The following is a 12,180-nucleotide window of genomic DNA, read 5'->3' as shown; positions in this document are numbered from 1 at the left end:
ATACATTAAGTACGCGACTTATAAGAGTAGAGACCGACATAGATATGTTGACTATTCTAAAGATACAGAATAAGTGAAGTCTTACTGACGATACTGTGTCTGAGGAAAGCTAGGGGTGGGGGTATCTAAGGACAAGGGACGGAATTTACGACAGGAAATACTCGCTTGGTCCGAACGACCTTAACTATAAAAATGCCAAGTGCCCCTGGTAGGCACTTAAGACTATTGAGGGTGCGCGCCAGGGATATGCAGGTATCTGGATGCCATCCTGTCCGTGGTGTATGGCCTGGTCTCTGATATGAATTGACGTTACATGGTCGTTGTCACATAAGCAAAGTCAGCCTCTGTTCTGTTCTCACATGTAACTCAATTTTGTTTTTTTAATTATTAATATTTTGGATTATGCTTACCTGAAATGTAATTACAAAGCAACTTTCTTTTCAATTTAAAATTGCATTCAACTGCCAGAATTATGAGTGAATTACAATACATTGTTCGCATTCTTATGAATATCAAGGCCCTCTTTCTATTTCGTCGGGCAATTTTCATTTTTAACGTATTGAACATTTAGAGATGCGGAACTAACGTGAAAACAACAAATCACACAAGAAAGTTCGAATATTAATTTTGTAACGACATACTTTTTATTTACATATACTTACATCGGCGATCATTAAATAAGAAATAGATGTATCATCGATAACACAATTTCAGGACCCATGTTTTCTTGTACGGTTTGTTGATCTTATAGTTCACTAAAAATTCGTTAAATTCATTAGCTTCAAAAACCGAGGGAATATAATTCTTCTCATCCGTGGAATGTCTTGGAGAAAACAATCGTCGAACGATGAACGAGGTTAAAGGAAAACCGGATTACGGTGAATCATCTATGCTATGCTGAAGGTTCAAATTGCGTTTTCTCTCAAAGTTCATCTGATCGGAGATTCGAATTAAGTTAGCCTGCTCGTTTTGAAGAGCCCTCCTCAGCTCCTGAAGCTTCCAATCTGCCTCCATTCGCTTTTCCGCTATCTGTTTCTGCAAAGCAGCTATACGCTGGTTCAAAATATTATAATCCGCCTTTGACGAAGTCGCTGGTTCATAACCATCGCACGGCACCGCTCTACTGTCCTGGTGCACCATGTCCAATGTCAACTGACAAATCTTATCGTGAAGCTCAGCTAACTGTGTCAATGTCAATGACTGCAAAGAAAAAGAACAAAGGAAAAGATTGGAAAATATTTACGTAATGTCGTATTTTTATGGGCATAACTGAAAGATTGTCATCACAGAGAATAGATTCAATTGATAAAGCTGACAATTAAGTTAGAAATATCCCATTTTTTGATAGATGAACAAAATTATGAATGTAATTTGCTTAAAGTTATATTATTTAACTTTTTACTTCAATTTGAAGATACATTTAGAACATTCAATTTAATAGAACGGAGAAAGTAGGACATTTATTAATTTCTGAAGTACGGAATGATTTATTAGATCTATCAGGTTTATTCAGTTAGTAAGTAACATCACTAATCCACATCATTGTGATTCACATGCGGTAACCAACGTCGGGGTAATACAATATTATATCGATATTACATAATTCAATAACGCACCAATATTCGTATATATCAAAAAATATTTGTACTATCTATATGTTAAACATTTCCATATATGAATAAAGCGCTTTTTAAATTATTTTTCATTATAGAAATTCTTGATAATGTTACAGCATCGATTCTCAATAACTGATGATTTGAAAGATATAATCAATACCAATAAATTTGCAGGTAAAATGAGAAATAAAGAATTCAAATTTCTCTTATGAGAAATTACGCATGAATTATTAACGTTTATGTTAAAATTTATTAGTTTGTTGAAGATTCGAATCTAGAACCATTTCACGCGAAATCTTATGACAATACATTTTTTCATTCTTACATTTTTAAATGGATGCTTTTTTATCAAAGATTTGAATTATCTATCTATAAATATGTTTCTCTCACCTTTCATCAAGGAAATCTTTTTTGCATAAAAATTGTAGCTAGTGCCAAGTCCCGATTAACATAGAATCATTCGGCCATTAGAAATATACAAAAATAAAATTCCAATACTATGTAAATTCTACTAGTATATCTAATGGATCTCGTCTTCGGACTTACGTTCAGCCAGCTGTCAGGATCGAAAATGCCCTCGCCAGGTTTAGCCTGTGCATTACATTAAAATAATAAATGATCGTATTAATACATATACATATAAATATGAGTTTTTTCGTAAAGCTACATCTAATTGTTAATAAATACTGTTATTAAGTATCTTTATTATTAAGAATCATATTTTATTTAAATATTTAAATATACCATAAATATTTATGCTTTTATACATTTTTAAATATTACGAAAAAAAACCAAAACAATGTGTTGATTTTTATTTTAATAGATATTATTATGCAGACTACTTCAATAAAACGAATAAACCTAATTATACCTAATTATAATAGAAGAAACGTAAAGTCGTTTATCATTTATCAATAGTCACAGTTTTTTTATCCTTAAAAACTTTAAAATAATAACATAATTTTAATTTAGGTTCTTACCTTTTCAGTTGTCAAAATAGTTTAAAATGAAAGAAATTTCGAAAACTGCTTTAGTAGGAAATTATTCAAAAAAACAGAAACAATCACTTGATACGTTATCAATAAATCAATTCCCTTGTTAACTATGTTATATGTTAGTCTTTCGAAATATACGACTTAAAATATTTAAAATATAAAACTTGTTTAATATACCTATCTATCGCATATGTTATACATACTCCAAGATTTTTTATTTCCTGTTCCGTTTGATAGATATCATTAGATAAATCATGAGATTTTTTCAACAAATCTGCAATGTCTTTCTTTAATACTGGATCAATTTCTGGTTCTTCTTCCGGCCTGTCCGCCATTTTCGGTTCTGTAGCTTTACCTTCCAAATATCTAATATAATTCCGAATGCGCAGCACACCTATTTTAAATGTTACAAAATGTATATTTTACATTTTGTAATTTAAGGTATAAATTCGGAATACAATATACTTTAATAACTAAAGATCTAATAGGTTATGACTATGAATACTATCAAATGTAAATCGTTAAAATTGTAGAAACTCTAAAACTCTGAATTTGGAAACAATTCGATATACCTTTCTTTGATTTAACATATTTTTATTTAAGAAACTTTTTTTTTATTCGTTTTAAAATTTCATGATTTTTTCTTCAGCTATAATAATTATTTCCCTCCTCTATCAATTTAATTAGCATAATATTGCGTCGTATTTAGTAATATACATCATAATGTAAACATTAGATGTAACCACGATAGATTTTTATTTCTCATTTTAAAGCAAGCATGGAAACGAAAATTCTTGAACTTTGAACTATTCATGCACTTTCATCTTTTTCAATGAACGAGGAAAAATATTTGTAGCATATATAATAATATGTAAACATTGAGTATTTATAAATATTTACAATAAAATTAAATAAATTTAATGCGATTCGATATACGATACACGTCATTGAGAAGTATTAATTTAAATACGATTTATTTCAATTATATAGTCACACTTTTATGTGAGCTATTGACAATGAGATCTTAATAAATAATTGTAGAATCGGCAAAGTTTTTAAGATTGTAAGCTCATTTAGATTAAGATCAGAAATTACATCAAATAAAAATTCTAAATAGTCGTATTCAGTAACATTCGTTAATAACAGTTGCTTTAATCATGAATTTGCGGTTGTAACAAGCAATAAAACGATAAAAATCAGTCTTCGGAACTTTCGCGTTCTTTATTTGTAGAAAAGTTAATGTAATTTTTACCTTCATTCTGTTTTTTGAATTTCTTCCCCAGTAATTCATTCCCCTTTATGAAATCACCGCAGTCATCCAAAATATCTTTGTCCATCTCCGTTTCCTTGGGCTCCACCTTTTTCACTGCATAAAATTGATTTCATTAAAAATATTTTATATATATATATATGTCGGGTTTACATTAGAATTAGGGTTAGGGGCGTGAAACGAATCTTCGTTTGGATTACACGTTGTCGTTATGCAAGAGAGAAGACATTGACTAGTGCAAATACGATTATCATAGAACCGGACAAATAACCGTGGTAGTTAGATACTCGAGAAACTAATGACAATGATCCTAGGTTCAATAACGAATCCGCTGTCAACGGGATAACAGGATGCGCCTTCCTCCAAAGCCCAAATCGTACTCGACTTTCTTGGCTACGATGGAAGTATAACTAAACTAACTCTTTGTTAAAACGTGGAATATCCACTGTTACGTCGCGTAACACTCTACCTAGCCCAGGCCACACACCGCGGGCAATATGGCAACCAGATGTCGTCGGATACTCGCAGCGTATCCTCCATAGTTTCAAGTACCTTCCATAAATCTCATAGATTTCCTAGAAAAGGTCCTTTAAACAAAACAAACATCTGATTCCGAGGAATTTCTAAAGACTATTGTCTACCACGGCTGGACAAGGGAAAGTTGGTTTTTCTCACGCACGCTGCAACTTTCCTCCCACTAACCACTTTCTCTCGAGGGCGGTTAAGACCCTTCGTTTAACCAATTAAAAACGAAGCCTATTCCCTCACTCTCCTAAATAACATCGGCACCAACAAATCCGATGGTCCCGTGCGCTAGACACACCCATCCTTAGCTTTCCTCCGACACAGCATCGTCTCCCAGGACAGTACTGATTTTACATCCTTCGAACGGTCAACATCCTTTAACCGGGTACACACACCCGTAGATCAGTCACTCACTCATCTCGTACATACGCACCAGTGTAACTATCCTCGTTATAAGTTGTGGAATAAACGGTGAAATATAACTTACTACTGTGTCAAATTCATTCAACCACCTCTGTTATCTTAATCGAAACAGGGGAACGACTGCTTCGCGGCGTCGATTCACCGAATCGTAGCGAGAATTTACGCCTCTCGCTGACGCGTTTTCCTCGCGACCGCGTCTCTCCGCGATCGGTCGTAACATCCACCGAGCGTACAGACGCTAAGTAACTCGCTAATACGTCCTCACGAGAGAATTTGTAACTCCCAGCAAAAAACCAAAAATAACATCAAATGCAAATGCTAGGTGGGCTTTCTTTTTTTTTATTAACGTGGAGGAAATCCGCACGGACACCAGGCCGCTTCTGGGGAAAAGCGGCGTGGTAGTGCCGGACTCCAACCAACCAAAACCTCCACGATGACCGTCTCGGCCCGGGCCCGGGAACCGGTGTGAGCGATATATTCTTACAGTCTAAAAATATCAGAGCACAAGCACTTTAAAGTCGAAATAAGAGGAGAAGATTGTCGCTGTAAAATTATACCTGATACTGTCTGAGGTAAATAATAATATTAAATGCCGTTCATTAACCACTCTGCTAAAATTTGCAAAGTGACTTGAACAAAAGATCAACTACTTGCTCTTCTAATTTGGATTCCAAACAAATTGAAAGGATAATTATCATACCTTCTTTCAATTTTGCATTTTCTCTTTTCAGCTTTCCCAATTCCTTGCGTAGCCTTTCCCTCTCCTCTTGGCAATCGAATAACTGGCTTTTCAGTTTCTCATTTCCATCTTTTAACTCGTCATTCTCTTTCTTCAATTTATCCAGATCCATGGCTAGCGCAGTATCGCGTTCTCTGTGCCTATTTTTCTCATCCCTTAGTTTACCTAATTCCGACCGCAATTCACCATAATCGCTTTTCAATTTATCCAAATCGGCTTTTAATTTATTCACTTCGTTCTTCGCCGTGTTTAAATCGTCCTGCAGTTTTGCATTTTGCGACTTCAAATCTGTCAATCCATTACGCAATCTTTCGTTCTCTGTTTGACAATCGGCTAACTCACCCTTGAGATTCGCATTCTCCTTCTTTATTTTGGCTAATTCTTTCTCCAATTCTGCGTTCCGTTCTTTCTGACTATCTCTCTCCTTCTTCAGGTCAGCTAATTCAGACTTCAATTTGTCGTAATCGCTTTTTAATTTGTCCAAATCATTTCTTAACCTATTCGATTCCTCTATGGCGTTATTTAAATTGTTTTGCAGTTCTGCATTCTCTGATTTCAATCTATCTAGCTCTGGCCTCAGCCTATCCAGTTCTTTTTTAGCATCTTCTAATTGTTTCTTCAAAGGCTCGAGCTCGTTCACTGTGTTCTCGAGATCGGCTATTTTGTTATTCAAGTCGTCGTTTTCTTTCTCTAGATCGTTTAGCTGTTTCTCCGCTTCTGCCAATTTGTTTTTCGTTCCAGTTAACTCCGTCGCCAACTTTGCATTGTCATTCTTTAGATTCGCGTTTTCGTTCTTCAGATTCGCGTTTTCGTTTCCCAGCTTCGTATTATCGTCCTTCAGAGTTTCTAATTGCCCGTTCAACTTGGTTAATTCCACATTCAGCTTTTCGTTCTCGTTTCTCAGCTTATCGTTTTCGCTGCGAACCTTATCCAACGCCGCTTTTAGAGCGGTCAGCTCATCCTTCATGTCGGCCAATTCCTTCTTGGCCGCATCTTTTGCGGCCATCTGCTCTTCTAGCTCGTTTGTACGATTGTTTAGCTGTTCGCGAAAACGATAGAGTTCGTTGACCAGTTCTTTTTTCTCGGCTAGCAAATCGGATAGTTCACTTTCCAGCAACTTTATCTTTGCTTCCGCGTCCGCGAGCGCCTTCTTCAGCTTATCGATCTCGTTCTTTATACGATTGTTTCCCTTTGTCAGTTCATCCAACTCATTTTTCACTTCGTTTAATTGTTTTTGCAACCTATCGTTCTCAGTTTGGCAAATTTGCAGATCTGCCCTCAATTTTTCCGCAGCTGCCTCCTCTGCATTCAAGATTGATTTCAATCTATCGATCTCTGCTTTCTGTCCATCGCCTTCTCCTTTCAGCCTAGTATACTCGTCTTCGAAATTTTTCCTATCTTGCAGAAGGTTTACATTCTCCTCTTTAAGAGAATCTAAATCAGCCATCAACTTATTATATTCGTCCTTTAAACTTTTCAAGAGATCCAATTGAGACTTTAGTGCGTTATTGGCATCTCTTAATATAGAAACCTCTTCTTTGCACTTCTCCAGTTCATTTTTTGTTACCGCAAGCTGTCTTCCTAGGTCGTCTATTTCGTTTCTGTATCTGTTGTTGTCAGCTCTCAATTTACCTAGTTCCTTTTTCAAGGCATCCAGTTCCTCCTTCAAGGCCGCAATTTCTGAATCACCCTTATTTCTGGCCGATTTTTCTGCTTCGAATGCTTTTTCCTGTTGCTCGAGTTGAGAAGTTAAATCGACAAGCTTCTTGTCAAGCTCGCCTTTCTCAATCTTGAAACGGTACATCTCTGCTTCTAGTGCTTTCTTCGAAGCCTAGTAGATATTAAAATCAAATTTAGGAACATTGAAAATGATACAAGTGTTGTAGATTAATGGATGTTTCACTTCTTTTCAATTAATTTATAATTAATAAATAAAGACATTTCTCGTATGAAAGATACAAATATTTTTAATGAAAAATTACGCTAAAACATTAAAATTATTGCTAAAATACCTAAAATACTTAATAAATTTATGTATGTTATGCATATACGTATGTATAACATAATACTTAGTACCAAAATTTAATAATACATTATAATAAAAATATATACCAAGATAAATACGCATTTTTACGTTAATACTTATAAATCAACACAATTTACCTGGCATTCGAGCAAATCTTTCAAGGCTTTCTCAAGATCAGCTTTCGATTTATCAATGTCCAACTGAAGTTTGCAGTTCTCCATTTTCCAATGATCTATGTTTGCTTCCAGTTTAGCAATTTTTTCTTTCAATTCATCGATTAATTTCTTCAGATCAGCAATCTCTCGTTTCAGATCCGCACATTCCGAGTTCAAATTCGATAGATCATGATCCATATCCAATAACTTGGCTTTTAGACCTTGATTTTCCTGTTTCAAAGTGTCATTTTCTGTCCTAGCATTGGCCAGGTTCTTACTTAGATCGTGCACCTGATCCTCCAGTATCTTCAGATCGTTCTGTATCTTTTCATTGTCAGCCGTTTCTCTAGCCAATTTTGCTTTGAAATCGTTGGCCTCGTTCTCCAAACTCGTCAAATCGTCCCGCAATTTATCATTTTCACTATGCAAACGGGAGATCAGCGGCTCCAGAGACCGAATTTTCTCCTCAGCTCTGTCGAGATTAGCCTTTAATTTATTCAATTCGTCGTTCGATGATTGCAATTGTTCCCGTGATTTTCCAAGTTCGTCTTTTAATTTGTCATTCTCTTCCTTGCACGAGTTTATCTCTCCTTTCAGCTTCTCATTTTCAGCTTCCAGATGATCCTTCTCCACTCTGAATTTTTCGTTTTCCATCTTACAGTCGCTCAATTGCTTGCTCAATCGATCTCTTTCGCCTTTCAAAAGAGAATTCTCATTCTTCAGATTATTTAACTCCGCCGACAAACTGTCCCCTTCGCCCCTCATTCCCTGAATTTCAGACTTCAAACCACTGTTTTCAGTTCTCAGCTGATCCATCTCGCCAACACATTTATCCAGTCCGTTTTTCAAAGAACCTATCTCAGATTTCAATTGATCCATATCCTCTAAGGTTTTTTCCAATTCATGTCTCAAACGATCAACTTCACCAAGTAAATCCTCATTTTCCGACTTCAATTTATCGAATGCCACTAATTTTTCTTCCAATTCCGCGTTTTTTGCTTTCAGATTGGCGATTTCTTTCGTTAAGCGATCATCAAGTCCGTGAATATCAGACTTGAATGCTTGATTCTCCAATTTAAGCTGGTCGCTCTCAGTTCTCAGCTTTTCCATCTCGTCCACGCACTTATCGAGTGCGTTTTTCAGAGATGTTACTTCGGATTTCAATCGATCAACTTCTTCCCAGGCTTTTGCCAATTCCTGTTTCAAACGATCTACTTCATCAAGCAAATCAACATTTTCTAGTTTCGTTTTATCCAATTCACTTAACTTTTCTTCCAATTCTGAGATTTCTGCTTTTAAATCGTCATTGTCTTTCATTAAGTGATCGGTAATTGCTTGCATCTCAGACTTCAAGGTTTCGTTCTGTTTTTTGAGGTCGCCATTTTCGATTCTCAGCTTTTGCATCTCGCCCACACAACTATCGAGTCCATCCTTCAAGGAACCTATTTCGGATTTCAATTGATCAATGTCCTCCAACGCTTTTTCTAATTCTTTTGTCAGAAGATCTACTTCAGCCAGTAAATCTGTATTTCTTCCCTTTAACTTATCCATCTCCTCCAGCTTTCCTTGTAATTCTATTATTTTAGATTTCAAATCATCATTTTCCTTCGTTAAGCGATTCTTTTCGAACTTGCAGTTCTCTACTTGTTCTTGCAGCTTTGCAAGTTCAAGTACCTTATCCTTATCTGTCGCTTTTAACGCGTCACCAGCGGCTTTTAGTTCCTCCGCTTGCCTTCTGGAATCCTCAAGGTCATCCCTTAACGCTTTCATATCTCGTTTCAGTGAATCGTTCTCAAGATTGATCCCATCGAGGCTCTTCTGTAGCTCATCCTTCTGTAGTTTCAGTTTATTAAGTTCTTTACCAGTTTCGTCCAATTTGGCTATCAGACTCTCGTTCTCCGCCATCGCTTGTTCCAGCTGCTTTTTGATACCATTATTCTCGTTCAACAATGCATCGCGTTCTTGCTTCGCCTTGGCCAATTCATCCTCCAGTTTGTTGATCTCTGCTTGCAAATTGTCCAAAGCCTGCTTCATGCTATCGTAGTCGTTCCTTAGCTGGTAATTCAAATTGTCTAGCTCCTTCATCCTTTTCATCAGATCATCGTTCTCACTCTCCAACTGCTCTAACCGAGCCCTCAACTTTTCCCTCTCGCCGACCGATGCTTCTAACGTTTCGCGAAGCTCGTCGTTCTCCTTCCTTTCGGCATCGATCTGATCTTTCAGATCGAAAATCTCCCTCTGTAACAATTCAATCTCATCTCGGTCTCTCTCCAGTTCCTTCTCCAATGCGGTCCTGGCGCCCCTTTCATCCTCCAGTTGTCCAATGAACGCCTCCATCTGTTTCCTTGCCTCGTCCAGTTCGTTCGACAAATTTTCCTTGTCTCGCCTTAAAGTGTTCACCTCACTTTCGAGATTCGCTATTATCGCTTTCGCGGCTGCAAGGTCCTCTTCGAAGCCGTGTAGCTTCTCCGAAAGTGCGTTTTTGTCCAGACAGCACTGTTCCAGCTTCGCGTTTAGCGTCTTGCACTCTTCCAACTCATTCTTCAGTTTGGTTATCTCAGCTTTCAAATCATCGATCTCGTCATTTGCCTCATCGAGTTTTGACTGTAATTCTGCCGTCTTATTCTTGCACTCCTTCTCCAAGTTGTTCCTCTGCTCTAGTAAATCTATTATCTGATCGTCTCTATCCTTCAGTGCTTCTCGCAGTTTGTTTAGTTCGTTCAGTAATTCAGTTTTCTCTGATTTGAGATCATGTAACTCTGATTTCAGGTTCTCCACTTCGGATTTCAGAGAAGATAACCCCAATAAGTCTATTTCTGATTGTCTTAGGTTGTTCAGCAGTCCTGCGATCTAAAAAAGGAGCTACAGTTTTTTAATTGTTTTTAATTGGTATCATGGTTTCGGTTAATATCATATTTTCGAATTTCATTAAAAAATATTTTATTTATATATATGTCGGGTTCCCATTATGATTAGGGGCGTGTAACGAATCTTCATTTGGATTAGACATTGTTATTATGCAATAGAGAAGACATTTACTAGTACCAATATGATTATTACAGAATTTGACAAGTAACCGTGGTAATTAGATACTCGAGATGGTATTATCGTTTTACAATATTAACAAACTTTTACTGCTATATAATAAATTTTACAAACTTATTTGGAATAGCCAGCTGATGTTAACTTTAAGTTTAGAACTATCGAGATGTAATACCTTGTCATCTTTCCTCCTAAGTTCCTCTTTCATGGCTTCTATCTGTTCCTCTAAACCTTTTTGACTGCTCATCGATTCCAGTTCTTTGTTCAGTGCATCGATTTGCTCGTCCCTTTCTTCTAACTGCTTTCTTAGATCAGCCACGATATCCTCGCAGTTGTTCAGCTTATGCAATAAATCTGAAATGTCAATATACTCCGGCACTGTGGTTGTTTCGGCCGTTTGCAATATCGTTTCTGGCGTTTTCTTTCCTTCGAGATCAACCAATGCACTGCGCAAATCTGTCACTTGTGCAAGAAGACGTTCGTTTTCCAAACGCAGATCATCGCAGTTCTTGGAAAGATCCACCAAGGTTTCAATCGATTTCTCCACAACTTTGGAAATCTGTTGTTCAGCCGCTTCACCTTTCATAAGATCACGCAGTTTTGCCCTTAAACGATATATCGCGGGGCAGCTGATGTCCTCTTCGGTCTGCGCCAGCTTCAACCTCAAATCCGATATCATGTCTCGCAATCTGTCAGAGCAAGAACATTTCTTTGACATCTTGCAATTGAGGTCATAAAAAATTTTCAAAGAAGTATGTTTCATGGATAGTTTTGGTAGAAGATATACATTGAAGTGATAACATTAATCAGGTTTGGAAATACAAAACATTTTGATGGATAAAATACAAATTTAAAAGGCGTAAGAGGAAATAAGCAACTCTTGTCTTATCAGGAATGTAAGGTTTCAGACTTAGTTTAGTTAAAATTTACTATAAATTACATGTGTCGAACATTAACGTCTACAATAAAAATATGAAATTTCATTATCGTAACATTAGTATATAACCAGAATGTTGGTGTGATTTCCTCAGGTGAATGTAAATTTGGAAGAAACGCTATGTATGTTTCTGCAGTCGTAGATTTATTTGAGCACAGTTAATCGACCAAACGTTCAGATACATATGAACAATGACATATATATTTCTGCTACCAATGATTCATTGTTGGGAAGCGGAAACGATTAAACGAGATCTACGAAGCGGAGAAAGTAGTGAGCAGTACTCTTTCTTTTCAAGCGCGAAACCCTCTCTAAGATATCTTATCTTCTCTCTGAGAAAGTGGATCGTGGCGTCAGGATCGTCACAGCAATCTCGCTCGGCAAGAGTTTCCTCAAGATCCCTCGCTTTATCTTGCAGCACCGTGTTTGCATTTTGCAGCCTTTCGATTTCT

The 12,180-nt window shown here is 36.7% G+C and overlaps 1 protein-coding gene across 1 annotated transcript; it reads right to left on the bottom strand.

Moving 5' to 3' along the window:
* Positions 1-2,031: 2,031 nt before the first annotated feature.
* Positions 2,032-11,509, bottom strand: LOC117158192 (uncharacterized). The gene is made up of 6 exons (XM_076624462.1): positions 10,967-11,509; positions 7,732-10,599; positions 5,530-7,399; positions 3,864-3,977; positions 2,815-3,005; positions 2,032-2,207 (listed from the first exon to the last, which is right to left on the bottom strand). Exons 1-6 carry the CDS (start codon positions 11,507-11,509, stop codon positions 2,073-2,075), a joined length of 5,721 nt encoding a protein of 1,906 aa, XP_076480577.1. The 3' UTR covers positions 2,032-2,072.
* Between the last annotated feature and the right edge of the window lie 671 nt (positions 11,510-12,180).

This window comes from Bombus vancouverensis, chromosome 14 (assembly GCF_051014615.1).
Source record: "Bombus vancouverensis nearcticus chromosome 14, iyBomVanc1_principal, whole genome shotgun sequence".
Classification (NCBI taxonomy): domain Eukaryota; kingdom Metazoa; phylum Arthropoda; class Insecta; order Hymenoptera; family Apidae; genus Bombus; species Bombus vancouverensis.
This window is presented reverse-complemented; position numbering and strand designations above follow the sequence as displayed.

Excerpts from the sequence above, each read along its gene's own strand:
- LOC117158192 (XM_076624462.1), bottom strand. The coding sequence starts at position 11,509 with ATGTCAAAGAAATGTTCTTGCTCTGACAGATTGCGAGACATGATATCG. Across the intron at positions 3,006-3,863 it reads ATTCAAAAAACAGAATGAAG|GTGTGCTGCGCATTCGGAAT; the intron begins GTAAAAATTACA and ends CATTTAAAATAG. Across the intron at positions 2,208-2,814 it reads AGGAAATAAAAAATCTTGGA|GCTAAACCTGGCGAGGGCAT; the intron begins GTATGTATAACA and ends TGTAATGCACAG.